Source organism: Diceros bicornis, chromosome 10 (genome assembly GCF_020826845.1).
Source record: "Diceros bicornis minor isolate mBicDic1 chromosome 10, mDicBic1.mat.cur, whole genome shotgun sequence".
NCBI lineage: Eukaryota > Metazoa > Chordata > Mammalia > Perissodactyla > Rhinocerotidae > Diceros > Diceros bicornis.
The window spans coordinates 37,067,862-37,089,720 of record NC_080749.1 but is presented as its reverse complement, the minus strand read 5'-3'; the positions used below and the strand labels follow the sequence as shown (position 1 = coordinate 37,089,720).

At 41.1% G+C, this 21,859-nt stretch overlaps 1 protein-coding gene across 1 annotated transcript; it reads left to right on the top strand.

The window, feature by feature from the left end:
* The first annotated feature begins 12,176 nt into the window (after positions 1 to 12,176).
* On the top strand, positions 12,177 to 13,329 carry RPRM (reprimo, TP53 dependent G2 arrest mediator homolog). The gene has a single exon (XM_058548998.1). It carries the CDS (start codon positions 12,374 to 12,376, stop codon positions 12,701 to 12,703), a length of 330 nt encoding a protein of 109 aa, XP_058404981.1. The 5' UTR covers positions 12,177 to 12,373; the 3' UTR covers positions 12,704 to 13,329.
* Positions 13,330 to 21,859: the final 8,530 nt, after the last annotated feature.

Genomic DNA, 21,859 nt, shown 5'->3' with positions numbered 1-21,859 from the left:
CTATCCCGCAAAAGTGGTAATTATGTGAGGTGATGGATATGTTAATTATCTTGATTGTGGTAATCATTACGCAATGTATACATATATCCAAACGTCATGTTGTACACCTTAAATATATATTATTTGTCAATCATATCTCAATAAAGCTGGAAAAAAATAAGTTTGGAGATTAGTAATTCCAGTTGTATGTGGTAATTACTAATGACAGTCTATTCTGCAACAAAAAAATATATACTTGGACTGATAAAAAATAAACATGCCAGGGCTGGCCCGGTGGCAGAAGCGGTTAAGTGTGCGTGCTCCGCTGCTGCCGCCCGGGGATCGCAGGTTTGGATCCAGGGCGCGCACCGATGCCCCGCTTGTCAGGCCATGCTGTGGCGGCGTCCCATATAAAGTGGAGGAAGATGGGCACCAATGTTAGCCCAGGGCCAGTCTTCCTCAGCAAAAAAAGAGGAGGATTGGCAGATGTTAGCACAGGGCTGATCTCCTCACAGAAAAAAAAAAAAAAAGAAAAGAAACATGCCCCACCAACCTTTCTCTAAAAGTCTAAGTGCTATCCAAACAATTTTTGAACAAGAGGGGACGTGAAGAGATGTTTAACATTTAGGAATTAATAATTTAAAAAATTGTTTTTCTCTTGGGGTTCTCAATTGTCTAGGTCTTCTAATATTGAAGGTGGCTCTGGATATATCAGAGATTCATCAACCAGAATTTGGATGCATTTCAACAATGTCACTGCATGAGCTCCATAGAGATTAAATACAAGGCAGGCTCTCCAGTGATGGTTTTGCAGATTGCAATCAGACCACTAGATGGATTCATGAACCACTAAAGTCATCATTAGCTGAGTAGACCTGGAGCTGGTGGTGACTATCAAAGTGAAAGTGGGTCACCCAGCAACCTGAAAAAAAATTATTTGCAAAGCATCACAAAAGCTCCACTTGAAGCAGAGTATTATAGCTCTTGGTTGCTGAGAAACAAGAAGCGTCCAAAAGAACACCCTAGCAAGAAAGGCTCGGAGCCACTGCTCAGTATGAGTGAATGTGACATGCTGAATGCAGAGACATACTGCAGAAGAGGAGCAGTCACCACAGGAAAAAATCTGACGTTCACTGGGTAGAAATGCCTTCTCTGGTCATTTCAGTCACGTTTACTGTGGGGAAAATGTCCTCTTTCACAAAATTGTCCAGTACAACTGAAGAAACTGAAACCAAATAGTGAATGTTTATGTTCTGGACACTGTCTTCAGTGAATTACAAAACAAAGTTCTAGAAATGAGGAGCCACCTCCATCCTTGGGCTACCAGGAATCTCTAGTGTGATTTATTTACCACCTAAGGTACTAAGGACTTCGTGGAGTTTTCATTTACCTTAATAATTCTTTTTTTTTAACTTCTGTGTTTTTCTTTATGTATTTGAGGAAGTTTGGCCCTGAGCTAACATCTGTTGCCAATCTTCCTCTTTTTTTCTTTTTTTCTCCCCAAAGTTCCAGTACACAGTTGTATATGCTAGCTGTAGGTCCTTCTAGTTCTTCTATGTGGCACACCGCCTCAGCATGGCTTGATGAGCAGTGAGTAGGTCTGTGCCCAGGATCTGAACCGGTGAACCCCAGGCCGCTGAAGAGGAACACATGAACTTAACTAGTATACCACCAGGCTGGCACCTTCCTTAATAATTCTTAGCACTGCCTGCAGAGATTTTTTCTAAAATGCTAATGTTTGCTGTTTAAAACCTTAATGTCTCCCCTTTGCTTTCGAGTGGAAATCCAAATTCCATAAAATAACACAAAAATCTCTTGATGGTATGGCCTCTTCAAACTCTTTAATCATTCCCCATCTTGTAGGAGTCAGTACTCCAAAACTGCAGAACTACTTGCAGATATAAAAAGTAAAATACATCTTTTCTCACATCTTGGTGCATTCAGCATGCTTCACCTGACTAGCTCCTCTTCTATTCATCCTTCGTACTCAGCTCACTGTCAGGTCCTAATCACCACCTTCCCAATGCCCCAGTCTGGATTAGATGCTCTTCATTATCTCCCATAGAACTTAGTCTAGAATATTTGCCTCTTTGACGGTCTGACTTCCCAGCTACTAGAAGGCAGAGACTGCATCTTTTAGCTCTTGTCCTCGTCTTTTCAGGCTGCTATAACAAAATACCATAGACTAGGTGGCTTAAACACTAAACATTTATTTATCACAGTTCTGGAGGCTGGAAGTCCAAGATCAAGTTGCCGATAGGTTCCGTGTCTGGTGAGGGCTCTCTTCCTGGTTCACAGATAGCCGTGTTCTCAATATAACCTTATATGGTGGGAGGGGCAAGGGAGTTCTCTGGGCCTCTTTTATAAGGGCACTAATCCCATCCATGTGGGTGGACCCCTCATAACAAATCACCTCCCAAAGACACCACCTCCTAATACATCACATTGGAAGTTAGGATTTCAACATATGAATTTTCAGGGGACACAAACATTCAGTCTATAACAGCTCTATGCCCCTAAAAAGTGTTATATACATAAAATGATCCATAAATGTTTCCAGAATAAATACAGCAATTAATTGTCATTAAAATCTCGAAGGGAAAGTAGAAATTGTTAACAGATAAGGAAATTGAGCAGTGATGCTTGTAGGCAACTTGTCCAACAACATCGATCACATTGACTTTTAAAACATCTTTCAAGACAGATTTTCAACTGCAGCATCACAGGTGTGCATACAGTAAATGTTGGACCATTGCTGCCACAATTAGCAGTGTATAAATACAGAAATGCTGCCACTCCTGCTTGTTATCTGAAAATAGGTGACCTTCATTGTTTCCCTTCACTGTGCCTACAAAATTGCAGAAGACATAAATCTTTATGAGTTCAAATATACAAGTCTCAATTCAACATGCTATGGGAAAGATTTTGTTTTCCTCCTTTGCTTCCAGGATGTTTTCTACTTCATATTTTTCTATAAATATTGGAGGAAAACAGCACACACTTGTCCTATGGAAACAGATGTAATCCTGCCTCAGATTGATTGAGCTGAAGCTGAGACATTGGAGAAATGGCATCTTTCATGTCTTCTTGCATCCACCTGCTTCTCCCCATTTTGAGGCTTCATGCAAGTCCCATTTCTTTAATGTGGGAAGGGACCCATCAGTGGCACTAAAGGCTTTAAGCAGCTCGATGACTTTTTCACTTTAAAGTCTAAATCATGCAGACTTTAAAGAGTAGGCAGAAAAGCAGAATGAAATAATGACAAAAATTCCGCAGAGGCAAAAATTGCCTATGCTGCACATCTAAAAATAGGATGCCATAGGCTCATGATGTATCATTCTGAAAACTTCTCGGCATGTTCAGTGGTCAGAGTTTTTTAATCAAACTCGAGGGTGAGTTATTACATGCTTTTCTGGCCCTTTATTTCGACAACAGTAAAAAGGTATTAACGGATGAGAACATTGTAGCTGCTACTCTCTGGATGATTCCATGTGCCTGTGCATTGGAAGAAAGCTCTGACTCAGAAAGGTCACCCGTGTCACACCAGGACAGTCTTCACTCTCCTCCCACAGAAAGAAGCCGACCGTCACCAGATGGCATCAGGTCAGAGATCCAGGGAATGTATTCAAATAAAAGAGGAAGACGCAGGCGCTTGGTTTAAATTTTATTGTTTCCCCCACTTGCTGACTGTTTTTCCTCTGAACTACCTTTAACAAAATAGAAGCAAAAATCAAAAGATAAATTAGATAGATGCAGTCTCTACACTAAACTCTAAACTTTAGAAGCTTAAAGTTTAAAAATTTCATTAGAAATGAAAGTTTACTTATTTTCTATTGTAAAGAACTCAAGGCCTGAAATCCCTTATTTAAGTTCTAAACTTTAAAATTTTGTCCGTATTATTATTTACCTATTAAGGGACTAATTAGGGTGCGGGCAAAGTTATGCCAAAATGCCTTCCAGATAGACCATTGTGTTAAATGTAAAGCAATGCAAATATAAAAGATGTTTTAAAAATAAAAATATATAAATAATAAATTCTAGGTGAGGGTAAACTTTCTAAATTGAGGAACAATGAAAAAAATCCCTTCTCAGTCCAGAGCTTCCCAAATACATAGCACGCATTGGCTTTGCTGATGGTAGCAATACCCCAGGTAATAATTTTTTGGCATAGGGTCAGGGGCCAGTAGCTGCAAAGCACTTCAGCCTACTTTTCATCCTGCAGTGAATTCTGGGAGACACTCTTCTTTCCATCTCTTAGAAAACTAATTCATTCTTTTTTTAAAAAAAAAAAAACAGCTTTATTGAGATATAATTGATATACATATTTATTTGCAATTTGACGAGTTTGACATATGCAAACGCCCATGATCCCATCACCACAATCAAGGTAAGAGACAGATCCAACACCTCCCACAGTTTCCTTATGTCCCTTTGTTTTTGTATTTTGTTTTGTGGCAAAAACACACAACATGAGATCTACCCTTAACAAATTTTGAAGTACGTGTTAGTATATTGCTAACTATAGGCACTATGTTGTAAAGCAAATATCTAGAATTTATTCATCTAGCATCACTGAAACTTTATACCCATTGAACAACTCCCCATTTTCCCCATCCCCCAGCCTCTGGAAACCACTGTTGCATTTACCGCTTCTATGAGGTTGACTATTTTAGATACCTCCCATCAATGGAATCATACAGTATTTGTCCTTCTGTGACTGGCTTATTTCACTTAGTCGAGGTAGGTTTTATGTATCAATAGGGTTGGTTTAACTTTTTGTGTGTGTGTGTGTGAGGAAGATCAGCCCTGAGCTAACATCCATGCCAATCCTCCTCTTTTTGCTGAGAAAGACTGGCCCTGAGCTAACATTCGTGCCCATCTTCTTCCACTTTATGTGGGATGCTGCCACAGCATGGCCTGACAAGCCGTGCATCAGTGCGAGCCTGGGATCCGAACCGGGGCCGCCAGCAGCGGAGCGCACGCACTTAACGGCTACGCAGTGGGGCCGGCCCCATAACTTTTTATTTCATAGGAATTCATTTTATTTTATTTTATTTCCTTCTGTTTGCTAAGGTTTTATGGCTGATCAGGAGAATGAGAGCATAGATGTGTTTGCCAGAGTGAATGGACCATCAGCCTCCACCATCCTCTGCTCACCATCCTTTTCCAAGATCAGCCAGGCAAATTTACAATATGGATGTGGAAGGTCTCCCAGGCTGGGTTATTTCTAAATGTCTTCTGGTGGATGGCTGTATAATCTGTATAATCTGAGACTCAGAATAGCTTTCCTGTACCTGGCCCCTAGTGAGGAGGAGAAGGCAAACTCAAAATGCCTGTACTACCGGGGCTGATGTTGGATATAAAATGTAGATATATTTTATTAGGGAAACTGTTAATTTTATGATAGCAACTCTAGACTGTTTATAAGATGGAAAACTCATATACACATTTGCAACAATTTCACACCCCAGTTTGATGCCTTGGCAGATGTTATGGGAGCATTCTGCAAGATCATTAAAGCAGAGCCAGGTCAGAGCGTGTGTCTCCAGTGAGCCACCTGCCAAAAGCAGCTGTGTTAGAGACTTGTCTGAACCTGTGTCCCCAAGATGGGTCTTATGTGAAAGAACTTTCTCCGATGTAATAAATGTGTGCTTTTTCCTTGAAATCATAAAAAATAAAAGCAATGAAAGAAATCACAGATGAAAATATTGATGCATTTACATATGTAAGAAAATTCCATATACCCGAAAAGAATATAGCCCAATTTAAAAGGCAAATGAACTGGAAAAATATTTACAAATATGTCATACATCGGATTAATATATTTGATAAAGAAGACTTATTCTAAATCAACAAATCAATATTAATGATGACATGTTAGATGAGACATAGGCAAAGAACCTGAACCTTTAAACACTAAGATTACAAAGTAGGATACACAGTTCTATACTATGACATATATGTGGAAACATTGTCCATCACAATGGTAATATGCAACTTTCAACAAGGTACCATCTTTTCCTTATCAAACTTACAATGATAATTTTTTAAATCATAATACTTGGTGCTCCAGAATAGCATTTCCTGGGGTACTTGCTAAAAATTTAAATTTATCAGACCTATGCCAGATCCACCAAAGCAGAATCCCAGCGAATGGACCCAGGAAGCAAGTTAGGGAAATTCTGATTCAATTGGCTTGAAGTAGGACCTGGGAGTCATTCACTTCCCATCCCCAACCTAGGTGATCTTAACATAAGGCAAGCTTGAAAACATTACTCTAAGCATGGTATTCAACCATGGCTGGTCTTTGGATCACCTGGAAAATTTAAGAAATACAGACACTTGGGTCCTACCCTCAGAAATTCTCATTTAATCCCTGTGGGTTCAATTCAGATAAAAAAAATTTTAAAAGCTTTTTAGGTGATTCTAAAATGTAGCCAAGGTTGAGAACACCTACTCAAGAGGGCATGATAAAATAGGTATTTGTGGGGCCAGCCTCGTGGCCTAGTGGTTAAGTTTGACACACTCTGCTTCGGTGGCCCAGGTCCAGTTCCCAGGCGTGGACCTATACCACTCATCAGCGGCCATGCTGTAGCAGTGACCCACATACAAAATAGAGGAAGATTGGCACACATGTTAGCTCAGGGAAAATCTGCTTCAGCAAAAAAAAGAGGAAGATTGGCAACAGATATTAGCTCAGGGCAAATCTTCTTCAGAAAAAAAAAAAGAAATAAAAATAGGTATTTGTATGCTTTTCAAATACAAGTGAAGATTGGTATAACTCTTTTTACAAACAATTTGGCTATGTGTTGCTTTTTTAAAAAAGAAGTATTGTTTTCACTAAAAATTGTAATTTTGTAAATTTATCCTATCAGGATAATATAAATATTGAAAACATTTATGAGAAAAACTGTTCTTTGTGTGTAACTGATTTAATAACAACATTTGAGAGCAACATAATTGCTCAGCTATAGGGCAACTGTTTAATAATCAATGGTATGTTCACATAGTGAAGTGCTATATACTCATTGAAAATGTGCATATAATAGGTTTTTTTTAATGTAATAGGAAAATATAGGGTTAAGGGGAAAAAGTAAGGTATAAATTGCATTTACTGCATGGTAAAGACTAAGTTAAAATAAACATATCAAAAAGACAGGAAGAAAATATTCTAAATTACTAAGGGTGGGTATTTTTGAGCTATGGGGAGATGAATGACTTTCTGGGGTTCTTTTCTGAGTTTCAGAAATTTATATAACATTTATGTTAGGTCTAATTAAAAATATATAGAATTTTCATTGCATAGAGCATAAAATTTACCATTTTAACAATTTTCAAGTGTACAATTCAGTGGCATCAAGTACATTCACATTGTTGTGCAACCATCACCACCATCCATCTCCAGAACTTTTACATCTTCCCCAACTGAAACTTTGTACCCCTTAAACAATAACTCCCCATTATCTTCTCCCGTCAGCCTCTGGTAACCACTATTCTATTTTCTGTCTTTATGAATTTGATTGTTCTAGGTATCTATTGTAAATGAAATCATGCAATATTTGTCCTTTTGTTTCTGACATTTCACTTAGCATAACACCTCCAAGGTTCATCCATGTTGTAGCATGTATCAGAATTTCATTGATTTTTAAGGCTGCATAATAGTCCATTGTATGTATATACCACATTTTGTTTACCCCTTCATCCATTGATGGACATTTGGGTTGCTTCCACCTTTCGGCTATTGTGAATAATGCTGCTGTAAACATTGGGGTTCAAATACTTGTTCACGTGCCTGCCTTCAATTTTGGGGCGTATATACCTAGAAATGGAATTGCTGGATCATATGGCAATTCTGTTTAATTTTTTGAGGAACTGCCATACTGTTCCACGGAGGCTGAACCACTCTACATTCCCACCAGCAATTCACAAGGGTTCTAATTTCTCCACATCCTTACCGTATTTTACATAACGAGGTCAATTACTTCACATGGAAATCTTTCTAAAATGTATCACTGAGTTTCCAGCCTTCTTAAAAGGAAAACGTTGAACAAATTTAACCTTTTTTTCTTTTAATTACATACATATTGATGCCTCCTCAGGAGCTATTGCAATAAATTTTTATTTGAGATGTTGCTATGTGCTAGATACTATTCTCAGTTATTTCCATAGATTAGACCAATCCTTTCAAAATCCTGTGAAATATCACAACCATTTCACAGATAAGTAAATGAGGTATACAGAGGTAAAGGAACTTTTCTAAGATCACACAGCTAGTAAGTGAAGAGCGCGGGATTCAAAGTCCATTCCTTTATACATTTTGTTAGACTCCTAACCATTTGAGAATGTTTGTCTTGATATTAAATGTCTCCAAACTAATACTGTACATTCTTAGAAAATTCATGTATGTTGTTTAACGTTTTATTTTATTTTTCCTTCTGGTGTTACTCCTCGTGGTTGTAAAAGAACCTACCTCTAGCCATTTTCTCCTCTCCAATCGACATGTTGATATCGATATCCTGTCATCAAGTAAAACAGATAAAGAGAGTTAAAACTATATGAAAAGTAAAAGTGCATAGGTTTGAGAGAGAATTCCAAGGGGCCAATCTAAGGGTAAAAATATATGAATTTAGGTATTTGGCTTTCATGATATCTATTTTGGTGGTTCAATGACATTTTGCTTATTTCTCGTTATCTTCTTGTGTTCCAGATGCTGAGTCTGCTTTTATGAATGAATGTGAGTGCTAACTCTTACTCCTACTTACATTGTGTAATATAATGTAATTTATTAAAAAAAAAACCTTGCCCCAAAGTAATAAATATCCTTTCTATGTCTGACATTCTCTTTTTTAAAACGTCTACTTAATATTTTCATAATACACACAAAGAGAGAACCAAGGGAAAGTCTTTTGATATTGAAAGTGTCTGGTCCTGTATCATCACTATTCAAACTATAGATCCAATGACTGCTGATTATAGATACCCATCAATATCCTCCTACAATTTATTATTATTCCATAGATATATTTTCTGGAAAGAATAGACAAGTGTTTCTTTCCCTGTGTAATATGTATAATGTGAAATGCTGAGCATTTAACTTTATGAAAATCAAACTTTCTTTCCAATGAAGTAGTAGAGGTTACTAGTTAAATACATATAACAGTGAGTCTTTCTATGTATTAAAAACCTTATATTAAAAGTGAATTATCAGTATGTTACCCCATTCCAAATCACCACGTATTTTTCTAGAAATTAAGTTTTTCTTTTTTTTTTTTTGTGAGGAAGATCAGCCCTGAGCTAACATCCATGCTAATCCTCCTCTTTTTGCTGAGGAAAACCGGCTCCAAGCCAACATCTATTGCCAATCTTCCTCCTTTTTTTTTTTTTCCCCAAAGCCCCAGTAGATAGTTGTATGTCATAGTTGCACATCCTTCTAGTTGCTGTATGTGGGACGCGGCCTCAGCATGGCCAGAGAAGCGGTGCGTCTGTGCGCACCCGGGATCCGAACCTGGGCCGCCAGTAGCGGAGCGTGCGCCCCCAACCGCTAAGCCATGGGGCCGGACCTAGAAATTAAGTTTTTCTATATGAACATTTCTTAAAGGATTCTTTTCCACAGAATCTTACAGAAAATATGTAGGATTTTCCTAAGAAACAGGTGAATAAGTGGAGTAAAGCTGAGAGAAAAATGTTTACTCAAAACACAAAATGGAAAGATAAATAAAAGGTTTCTGTAGAAAAGCTCTAGCAGCCCAGATCCCCTTAAATCTAGTAATGAGTGAGTGATAAATGTAATTTTTGAACTGCTAGGTTTATAGTTAATTTCCATCCAAATACTCTGAGTAATTTTATTCAACAAAATCAGAGTGGGGAGGGGGGTGGGAGATAAAGGAAACACAACCACACTCCCAGAGATCAGAACTAGCTGATGGGAACAGCCATTATTTTCTTATTCACAGTTTTGTGGCTGGTTAGTAGTTAAAGCTGAAAGAAGATGAATAAGTCAGAGCGTTACCTTATTTCTTTTAAGCATGTGCTTCCCAAACCTAAAGGGTTCATGATATAAAACCTCCACTGGATTCCAAGTTTTGATCATTTTAACACTGACTTCTGACTAAAACAATAATATTGTCAATATCAATAAATATGCTCAAATTCTGACAATGATTCAATTAACATTTTTATGAAATTTTTATAACTCAAGTCCTACCCTGCTGGACCTTACAAATGTACTATAATGTTTATAGTTTATATAAATGTTTACATATATATATATATATATATATAATGTTTACGTTTTTGTCACATCAAGAAGGGACTATTCTCTCTCTATTCATCCACACTCATCTTCTACTAAACACACAATCCTCTGCAAGTTAATATCCCTGGAAGCCGACCTCTGTTCTCCACTTTCTGCTTTTCCAAATTCCTACTACTTGCCTCTACCATTCATTCTAGTATTGCTTTATATTGTCTTCAATTCCTCTGTAATGTTTTCACATATACATTGTGTTTTATTGTTAACTATCACCCACATTAATTTCAGATAGACTGTATAGTAAGATTAAAATATTTTTTCCAATCAGTTAATAATAATATGTCCAAAGAAGAAATTGTTGGGATTGGAGCATTCTTCAAGGCTAATATAATCGTGGGAAACTAGAGCAATAAACCAGGTGAGTTGTGGATGAGGCCCAGAAACCTGGGTCTTCAGCTATTAAACATCCCCCTAAAACAAAAATAGCTTTTTAGAAGGATCTAAACTTATTGAAGCTGATATGCAATCAACATCCCAAAGTTGAAAACTCTTAACTAAAGGATACTTTATTGTATTTTATGGTGGTCATGAAGTACTACAAAAACATTTAAGGAAACCTCTGGACATGTAATAAATGATATTTGGGGAGACAAAAATAAGAGGCTTTAACAAGTAAATAGAATGGAATTGAGAATAGAGTTGAAAATGGCAAGACAGCTACTAGGTTTTAATAGAAATGTAGTAAATATATTCTATCAAAAGTCTGGACTAGGCGTCAAGTTACCGGTTTCCAGCTGTTACAGTTGATAGGAAAAAGAAAGGGAAGGAAAGAAAGAAAGTAGAAAATAGAAAAGAAAATTAAAGTATTCTTCTAGAGCTTAAGAAACTATCTAACAGGTTTATAACACTTCACTGAAACCAACGGCAAAATCATAATGGGCTGACGCCTCTATCAGTCCCCTAAAATATCTGTAGTTTTGTTTAAAATGACTAAGGCGAAATACATCAGCTTATGGGAAATGGGGGGGGCATCCAGCAGTTGGCCAGTGCTCTAGGTGATGGATGTTGACGTGCAATTCCCTTAAACAACTGATTTACTGCCAACAGAGAAAAACACTGGAAGCACATCCAAAAACTCATCTGCAACTAAGATGACAAGAGTGGCCACTCTGTCCACTTTCCCCTCCCTTACCAGAGAGGTGACCCCGCTCCTGGCAACCACCTCCACACAAAGGCCACAGAAGAACACCTCGTTCCCCTAACCCCCTGTCCTTTGCCTCAAAAATCACTATAAAACCTGCCTTACACGGTCTTCCAATCGCTTCCTTCCTCCCTCTCTTTCTTCTTTCCCTCCTTCACTTCCTCCTTCCCTTCCTCCCTGCTCTTTCTTCCTAAAATCATTGCTTTTTTAAAAATACTCCCAGATCACCCCTACCCCACTAGAAATCCGTCGCAGGAGAGACGGAGTCAGGCACAGGCGGCGGGCCCGTGCATTCGTAAGCACCATCTGGCACCTGCGCTTCATCGCCACTTGCCATCCGCCTGGAGGTGAGAGGGGCGGGAGGCGAAGGGCAGGCAGAGCTGGTGTGACCCAGTTCTTCGGAAACTTTCAGCTGATCGCAGCCCTTCCCCCACCCAAAACTCTTTAATCATCCGTCAAGCCAGAAAAGGACAGTGACTTCTGCCTAGCGTTGGGAGTTGGAAAGGAGGCGAAGCAAGAAAGGCGAGACCAAGAAGCTCGCCCCTTTGCCTCCCCACCGCCCAACGGCAGCGGGCGCAGAGCGGCGCTCGGCCGGAAGGGGCCGCTGTGCGCTCGGAGCAGCCTCCCGGCCGCCGCCGCCGCACCTCCCACGGCCCCGCCGGCCCAGCCCCGCCAAGTTCCAACAGCCCCCAGTCGAGCGAGCGCCGGGAACGAGCGCCGCCCGGGCAGAAGCAGACGGCGCAGACCAGCCGGGCTGCGGCGCGCGTCGGAAAGGCTCTTGGGAAACTCCCACGGCCCGGGCACTTTGGAAAGGAGAGAGCGAGCAGCCCCAGCGCGCGCAAGTCTGCAAGCGAGCGCTGAGCTCGGCACCTGTTCCTCTCGCGCCACCGCCTTCCCATCCCTCCGACCCGCGCCTCCCGGGGCGCCCGCCCGCTCCCGCGATGAATCCGGCGCTGGGCAACCAGACCGATGTGGCGGGCCTCTTCCTGGCCAACAGCAGCGAGGCGCTGGAGCGCGCCGTGCGCTGCTGCACCCAGGCGTCCGTGGTGACCGACGACGGCTTCGCCGAGGGCGGCCCGGACGAGCGCAGCCTGTACATCATGCGCGTGGTGCAGATCGCCGTCATGTGCGTGCTCTCGCTCACTGTGGTCTTCGGCATCTTCTTCCTCGGCTGCAACCTCCTCATCAAGTCCGAGGGCATGATCAACTTCCTGGTGAAGGACCGGAGACCGTCTAAAGAGGTGGAGGCGGTGGTCGTGGGGCCCTACTGACCGGCCCTCCGGCCCCCGCGGCAGCCGCCCTACGCCTGCCCACTTCGCCAGCCCGGCCGCGCCCCCTCACCATCCGAGACAGGCGAAGCAAACCTGTTGGAGTCGAATTATTTCTCTCGACTTCTGCCTTTCGGGATGAAGCGACCTGTTTTTGGCTCGCCCTCTGCAAGTCCCCATGCCTAGCTGTAGGAGGAGAGCGCCCCGACTCTGAACTCAGCAGCAAGTGGCAAAAAAGAGGGCGAATACAGCGCAGAACTTTGGAAGCTGCCGATAGCGTGGGATGTGGAGAGACCGACGGGGCTAAGGCCCTTCTCCACCCGCAGGTGGGCCAAGTCTGGGGGCAGATGGAGAGGGCGGGCAGGGGAGAGACTCAGCGGCACCGAGTGCCTGGTGGCCGGAAAAGTGACCTGCGTATACGCCACGCAACAGACCTAATGGAGACACACAAATCCGAGTCCGAATTCGCGCCCGTTCCCTCCCGCTCCTCCCAGCCCTGGCGCGAGAGGCGATAAATACCTTTGATTGTAACGTGCCGTTTTAAGGGATTTTGTGTTTGTTTGCTTGAATACAAATATTTGATAAGTCCTTTTCTGCCCTAGTGGCCTGTTTGCCTGCCTGGGGGCTACAGTTTTGTCATCGTGGGAGAAGGGGTGGGGGGAGGGGGAGCCTGCGAATGTGAACGGGGTGAGTTGTTTCTTTCATTGCATTCCCAACTGGGTCTTTTGGGGGAGCTGGCGCCCCAGCTGGCCCCGGGGCGAAGACCCGGAATAGAACTCGTAGTTCGTGACTGCACGGTTTTCGCCACAAAAGTGCTCTTGCCATTCTTGACACCGTTTTGACTTTTTTTTTTTTTCTTATTTAACATTTCCTTAATAAATGCAACATTTAAGTGGTTTGTTCGTGGCCTCTTGGTGGTCATTCTGCGCTCCCGGCAGAAGGGAACCGGCGCGCGGTGAGGAGTCAGGTTACCGGCCAGGGGAATTCGCTTGGGAGCGCTGCGATTCAACTCGTGGATCCCCTGGAAGGACGAGGGTGGGGGCGAGACCGAGAGGCCTAGGGACGCGTGAGACATGGCCAAGCCTCAGGCACAGGAGCCGTCCCGGAGGGAGCATCCTTTGTTTTCTCTTATAGTTAATGTTTTATATTTCATTTAGACTCAGCTCTCTGAGCCAAGCGAGACGACAGGAGGCCCCCGCGGGAGGATTACACTTCCGTGCAGGGCTGCGGCGGGAACACAGGGTTACCGCCAATGAAAGGAAGAGATGAGCTTGGTCAGCCTTCAGGGAGGGCGTCTGTCCCCGGACCAACGTCAGCAAGACGGCGTCGGAATGCTGCTCAAAAAAAAAAAAAATTAAATGCAGGAAAAGTAGCTGCCGAAGTCCATAGTGCCGCTAATTCTCCCTGGGGTAAACCACTGTTACTAGAACATGAGATGCATTGTCTTTGCCATATTACGTTTTCTAGCGAAAGAGCGAGATTAAGAGAGACCTGGCCTGCTCTTTAATTTAGAGTAATTAACCATAGGCCGGGCAAAAAGGTTCAAAGGAGTTAGCCGAGGTCCTGAACGTCTGAGAGGAGAGTTACAGCCCCAACTGGAAGGCTGGGCCGGAGTGGAGCTACCGACGGTCGTCGGCACATTTAGGGCTCAGAAATGGAATAGTGTTGGAAAGAAGAGCCTAGAAAACCGTGAATGTGAAAATAACCCAAAGGATGCAATAGCCTCAAGCTTAAACTTGACGAGAGGTTTTGAGCAGTTTATTTTTATGTCTGAGGTAGGATCTCAAACATTTTCAAGAACATAAAGGATCCACTACTATCCTACAGCAATTAAAATTGCAAAGACTTGGCCATAGCAGATACAAGACTGACTGAAATTAAACAACCATAAAGTGTCCCATTTACTTAGGAAGAAGCACAAATGGTATAAGCAATGTCAGTGACTCAAGGGTTGGGATCAAAAGGTTTGAGTGTCCTTTAACATCCTGTTCACTAAGTGTCTATTTCACTCCCAAAGTAAATCTTGCCAGGAATTATGACCTAGAATGTTTTTTTGAGTGCTAATAAGTATCAGGCTTAAAAAAGAATTTTGAAGTTTTGCCTGTTGTTCCTGTCTTTTCAGCAGGTAGAGTTTACTTGTTTTTTTTAATCTGAGAAGGGGAACCGGGTCAACCTGTAGTCAAGGGTGAGTCATGGAAGGCAGTTTACATTTGCTAATGGTAGCACAGGAAATGGCGACTTCTTATTTCACAGCCAGTTTCTGTGGCACCAACATAATCTGCTGCCTCTATGTTTCAAAGGAAGAAACAAAGCAGAACAACCAGTCCACTCTGGAACAAATCAGACATTTAAACTCAGTGTTTTGTGGCTGCAGCATCTGCTGAGGGTCCCCTTTTCCCACAGATTTATTAGCCCACTAGTGAATTCAGTGATCTGATGGAAACTTACTTGGGATCAAAAACCAATCAGCTAGAGTTTGTGGGAATCTTGCTTTGCGCACTGCTGTGTGCAAGGTGCGTGCTTATAGCAAGTTTCAGACACAGAAGGTTTCAAACCTACAGGTCTGTTTTTACTTGTTTGTGCACAACAGAGGTTTCTATTTAAAGCCAACGTCCTGAAAGTTGAGGGAGGGGCCTGCCCAAGCTCCCTGCTGCTCTCTCCTCTCCTGCTATTACCTATCTCCTCCGTCACTGTGGTCTCCTCCATCCTTATTCCTCTGAATATTTCTTCACACCTCTGTCCTCTTCCCTGCACCTCAAAAGCAAAATTTACAGTTTCTCCTTATCTCAACTATCCAGATTTATTCTCTTACCCCCAGAAATTGTGATTATCAGACAAACCAGAACCTGCAAAATTTAGTCCTTTGGTAGAAAAGATTTGTGAACAGAGCTCTGTAATCCATGATCTATGCATTATAGGGAAATGCACACGGTCTGAAAATATCATAGCCCTGGGGACCATTTCCTGCCAACAACTCTTCTCTACAGCCCTTAGATCCATTTGTTACTTAGAGAGATGCCAAGTGATTCTGGTTTTTATAAATGAGGTGATGTGTGCAAGAAGCTTTTTACACTCCCTGTTCCCTGATGGCCACGCAGCAACCACTTTCTTGGGCCCCACATCACTCCCTGTCTCACTCTGCCTTTAACTCTCTTTTTCCCTGATTCTAACAAATGCATTGAAGTAAACTTTTTATCCTGCCCAGAGTTTATGGAGCATCGATCCTTTCCCACAGATGTGCTATAAGGAAAGTGAGATTTAAAAGTCACTCTCTGTGTTTCACGTAAGAAAACGATGTCAGCCTGAAGGGACTGGGAATTGAGAGGGAGAGAGGCAAATAGGCAGATTTTATCATCCACCCTTAGTCCACCATTTGGTCAGTAATTAGTGGGAAGCCCTGAGAGAGAGAGACGGCTTCCTGTAAAAGCTTGCTGGATCTAACATGGTCCATGGGGAGGTATCTGATACTTCCTGATACCTTTCTGGAAATACAGCAAAAGCAGGGAGAGGATTTCATGAGACACAGCAAGTGGATTAGCGGGGTTGTAACCCCTCTCAGGCTGTGCAGACAGCCACTGATGCCTCTGAGCCTAAGTGGGTGGCCTCCACATAAGTAACTTAGCCAATAAATGTTATTTTTCTTAAGAGTTTTGGTATGAATCTTCCCACTCCCTCTGAAAATGTGTTAAGAACTTGACTGCTGGACACCTCGAGGGCTGCTTGAGGCAGTCAAAGCACAAAAGTCACACTAGTGTGTGAGGTCTAAGATCAGACTTGCTCTTGGTAGATGGTCCCTGGGCCTGATTTCTGATTTCCAAACCACTTGACCTCTCACTGGATGGTGAGTTGGTCCTGTTACTGTGTCTTCCTACACTAATTCTGAATGAGGAAGGGAAAGAACACTGGACTATGATGTAGAAAACTTTGGTTCTCTTCTTTGAGTAGCTGAGTGGCCTCATCCCTAAAATAAGGAAGATGGATTCTAAAAGGACATTCCAATTCTGTGATTCGATTGAATTAATTTCTTTAACATTTCCCGGTCTTTTAAGATGGTTCATAGATCTCTTCATTAGGTATCTTAGAAATATGTTTTATCATTCCAATCTTGGTCCTTTGGGTGGAAATGTTTACCCCCAAAAGTCAAGTGCTCCTTAACTCGGGATATGTTATTTACAATAATCAAAGCAAAATTTCAGACACCTAGCCAAGCCTGGGTCACACATCATGTAACCAGTGCCTTAAATATCCCAGATCGCTATGTTCTCACTGGATGAAGCAACGAAAGCAAAGCTCAGTAAACTGGGGAGCAAGTAATTGGCAAATGATTCGTCTAGGTACATACACATTCAGCCTAGTATGTGCTGTTGTTTATAGAAACTCCTTGGGTGTTTGAAGACTAATCAACAGCCAATTTTTCTCCCTCAAAGCGTTTTTCCCTTTGAGCTTCTGCAACAGCACACAGCAGCTGTTCTGCATGTAGTTTAGAGCCTTCCTTAGCCCTGGCTTATTATGCTTGTCACTTTCGGGGTTGAAATGCCAGGAAAGGATTCCAGGGTTCAGTTTATTCTGTAAGACTCAAACCTAGTTTGAAACCCTGTTGAAGCAGCAAGTCTACAGCAAACCCGCAAACAGGAATCAATAAATCTTTTATCCACCTACCAAATCCCATTTAGACATGTGCACAATAGCTCAAATGCGAAATGTTTTAAATTCAGCTCCGGCAGTAGTAATTGTTTCATAATATCTGAATTTAAATGCCCAATGGTTAATTACTTCCGTGGCCAATCTCACTCTATCCTCCTTTCCAGATATTTCTGTATTGTTTTAAATGCTTAAAATGTTTGAAAGTCCAGGATTAATTTCATAGCATCGGCTTAGATTTTAAAATTCTTGGAAAGCATAAAGTATATAATATTATCAGCAAGTCATATGCATTTATGGTCATCATAATAGAATAGTCTGAATTTGTTACTTATATTTGAGAAATTCAAAATATTTCAGAGGGAACTTCTACAAGGACTGTTGTAAGGATGACTAGATGCATTTTCAAATACTCCTCAGTAAGCTTGCCAACAGTGGCTTGCATCTAACCTAAATAACAATATATACTCAATGAGAATAAACAATATTTTCATTTGTTTTACTAGTTATATATATTTGGAAGGGATGATGGGTAAATAGTTTCCTTTCCTAAATATATGTAAGAGCTTGTTTGCTGAAATATTTTTGAGCAGGTAAATGCAGGCACAGAGTGATCAATAAATAAAAGGTCAAGCCCTCTGCTGGAATAAGACTCTGCCCTGCCCGCCTTTTTAAAACTGGTTTCCATTAGATAGTAAAATTCTCTGAACTCGTAATTCAAACAGATAATGTTTGTTAAGCACTTACGTGTACATGGTACATTACAACTTATTACTGAAAATATGAGATGATGCCTTACACTTGAGCCATAAAACACAGGCACAGAAAAACACACATAAGAGAAGGCACATGATCTACCCACAAGAGTCAAATAATAAAGAAATTGTTTCTATTTACTATTTCTGGAATTCACAGTGGTATAAGTATACATACATAATTATCCTATAGCCTACATGCTGGCACAGTTTACGGTTTATTATGGGGAGAAAATGTTACAGTTTTTCTCATCAATGTTTTTTTTTCCTATTTGCCTTCTACCCTCACCAATTTCTCTCTCATTGTGTACTTCTTGCCTCATCCACATCTAAAGATATACTGCCCTGAAAGAGTCATTGAGTTTTATCAGACCAAGACTCCAGATGTCTGATTGCATTGGGAAAAGAACTCCCCTGGGATCCAAAGTGTCTCTTTTGCTTTATTTATTTTCCTATAAATTGAGCAGGATCATGTAGTTCACATTCTAAATAGTATTGATTAAGGCAGGTGTACACGCACACACTCACATGCTCTGTGTGTCCCATATTGCCTATCGATGAAACCTATCCATTCTACTGCAGACTAAAGGTAAGCATCACATATTCCCCAATTCTTTGTTTTATACTATTTATTTATTTATAATGAAACAATGTATAGAAAAAGTTGCAAGTAAATAGTTCCAAAATGTTGAGTAAATAAGATTTATATGAAGTGCCTGGAGTCTTACAACACATCTACATCTTGAGATATATGTTTCAATCTTCATCTAAGAATTGGAAAGAAAAAGAAGCTAAAACCCCAAGGGACAGAAAAGTCGAATATTATATATTGTACAAGCTTGAAAATCATTCACCGCTAAGTTAAGAGAAATGAGAGGTGACCCTAAATTTGAAGAAGATCAATGAAAACAGAAAGAACCTATCAAGTTAAAGTCTCTAGAAATTTACAGGCAGATTCTGAATTCTCAAAATGGTGACTAGGAAATTTTACATTTAGAGGACTTAGTAAAAGGATGGAAGACTACTGAGAGGAAGAGCTAAGCAATGTGAGAAAAATTTAGAAGATTGTTAATTCCTTGTCCATTTCTCTCTTCTTCTTTGTGGAGCCTTGGACTAATTGCAAGCATCCTGTTAGCTAGCTCAATTTTCTTATATCCAAAGGTCAAAGAGGCCTTGCCAGATCTTCTTGTCTTTATCATCAATAAATATTTATTATTTAGTATCCATTATAGGCATGACTCTGCACTAGGTACTAACTTAGACCTTGAAAGTTGAGTGCAAAGGATCATGGAATTTAAAGGGACCTTCTATAATTCCATTCTCTCTTCTGCTGGATTTGTGTCCATGAGTCCTTGGAGATCTAGCTGTATGAGCTACACACACTTGTGACTTTTCCCCTTACAGATGAAGTACTCTCTATTCGTCTTTATAATTAATGTGGAGGCCTGAAATACTCAAACAACTTAATTTGACTTTTTCTTATGTCTTTGGGTAGCATACACAAGGCTCACTGTACATTATATATTCGAGCTCAAGATAAACATGAATATGGAAAGCCTGAAGAAAGTGTTCCAAGTGAATTTCTTGAGGCTACCTATATTTTTCTACAAATTCAGCTGGGGAATACATGTTTTATTCATCCCCACCCAGTGAATTTTCAATGAATGAATAATTAACCAAAAGGATCAAGAGTAAAATTCTCTCCCCTACATTCCACAGATGAGCTTTCTAAGAACATGGTATATCCTTGTTTTGAGAAACATATATATCTTCTAAATTCATGAAATGTTCAAGCTAGAATGGGCTGTATTAACTAAAATTCTTTGAGTTGCAATCAACATAAACCCAATTCAAGCGAATTTAAAAAAGAGAACTGAGTTTACTGACTTGTGTGACTTGTAAAACCAAAGATACAGGTGCTTCAGTTGTATGAAAAGCTGATGTATGATGTCATCCAGATTCTTCCATTTTATCTATCTTTCAGTAAAGCTCTTTCCACGTGGTGAGAAAAAGAAAAAATAAATGGATTCCCTTAGGCCAACGCTCACATATTACCAGCTTAACAACTGTAGCAAAAAGAAATTGTCTTTTCCTGGACGAACTCTGGCCCAGTTTGGGTCATGTGTCCATCCCTGGACAAATCTCTGTGATGGGTGGGTACAGGAAGAAGGATATACTGGGTCAATGCCATCCTTGTGGTGAGGGGGAGAGAAGCAGGGAGAGGAGAGTTGGTTCTAGTCAAACCACCAGGCCCTGAGTCCTCACATGAGAAAAAGATTCTATTATCAGAAGAAGCAATAAGGCTTCTAGGTGGCCTAAAAGTATTGTCACCTAGTTCAAAGGAACCAAAGCCTAGAGCAGTTATGTCATTTCCCCAAGGTCCCACACAGCTAGCCAGTGGTGGAGCCAGTAGTGGGACACCTACATCCCTGACTCTCAATTTAGTATTCTTTTAAAAACTATTTATTCTATCAACTATCATTCAGCAAGGCTCTGAAGGCTTTTGTAATTTCTTTTAAGATTCCCTGTGTCTGTGCTGATATAGCTCCAAGCACCCTGGAAAATGCAAGGATTTCTGGTGCAGGCATTGCCACCACCTTGTACCTGATATGAATTTCGACCAGTCATTTGACATCTCTGTTTGTTTATGAGAATAAAATCATCTGCCTTCCCTAGACCTGGCTAGGCATAAAAATGTCTTTAAGACGAAATGGTAAATTTTATGTTAAAAAGTCTTTAATATGATAAATTATTAGACAAAATTAAGCAGATTTATTTGCTGCAGGACTTCTCTTCTAAGTTTTGTGACTCTCCATCAGATGGATAAAATATTTAGCATTTCTCACGTTGATCTGACAAACTCACTTTGATGGGGGCTAGCCCAGTGGCACAAGCGGTTGGGTGTGCGTGCTCCGCTGGGGGGCCCGGGATTCACCGGTTCGGATCCCGGGCACACACAGACGCACCGCTTGGCAAGCCATGCTGTGGCGGTGTCCCGTATACAGTGGAGGAAGATGGGCACGGATATTAGCCCAGGGCCAGTCTTCCTCAGCAAAAAGAGGAGGATTGGCATGGATGTTAGCTGAGGGCTGATCTTCCTCACAAAAAAATATAAAAACCTCACTTTGATGGAGCCTCTCTCATGACTCATCTTTCTTGGAAATTCTGCTGCCCTGTAAGTACATGTGATATTTTTATTACCTTTCTTTGAATCCCTCCTTATTCTGTTTCTAATTTGTCCCTCATCTAAACTCATCCTAACCCAGAGAGTTGGCTTAGCTTTCTTATCCACATAGAGACTGAACCATCATTGTTCATTTCTTTGGGTTTCCAGCTGCTTTGCCTGCTACACACTTCTGACTTAGGGAAATTATCTTGCTAACTGACTAGCTGCTTTGCAAGTATCTTCTCCCCCCAAGAGACTTGTACTAGTGGGCCTCTTCATTCTTATAGACAAGTAGGGAGGGGAGCTGATGGTGTGGTTGAGAGAGGAACTCTGCCAACCATAAAGATGGGTGTTTAGGAGCTTGTTTCTCATACAGCTCATCACAACAGGTAAGCTCATCTCATTTTCTGGCTTCCAACTGTGAAAGCCTGAATCTGAGGATTGGAAGCACAATGTTCTCAGTAGCAGGTCTCTGCATTTGCAACATACATAATAGCCCTTAAGGCACATTTGTACAAATATAAGAGCACTCCCTTTTTTGGGCAATGTATCCTCTTTTTCTTGACACGATGGCCTTCCTATATTTTGAATATTTCT

Excerpts from the sequence above, each read along its gene's own strand:
- RPRM (XM_058548998.1), top strand. The coding sequence starts at position 12,374 with ATGAATCCGGCGCTGGGCAACCAGACCGATGTGGCGGGCCTCTTCCTG.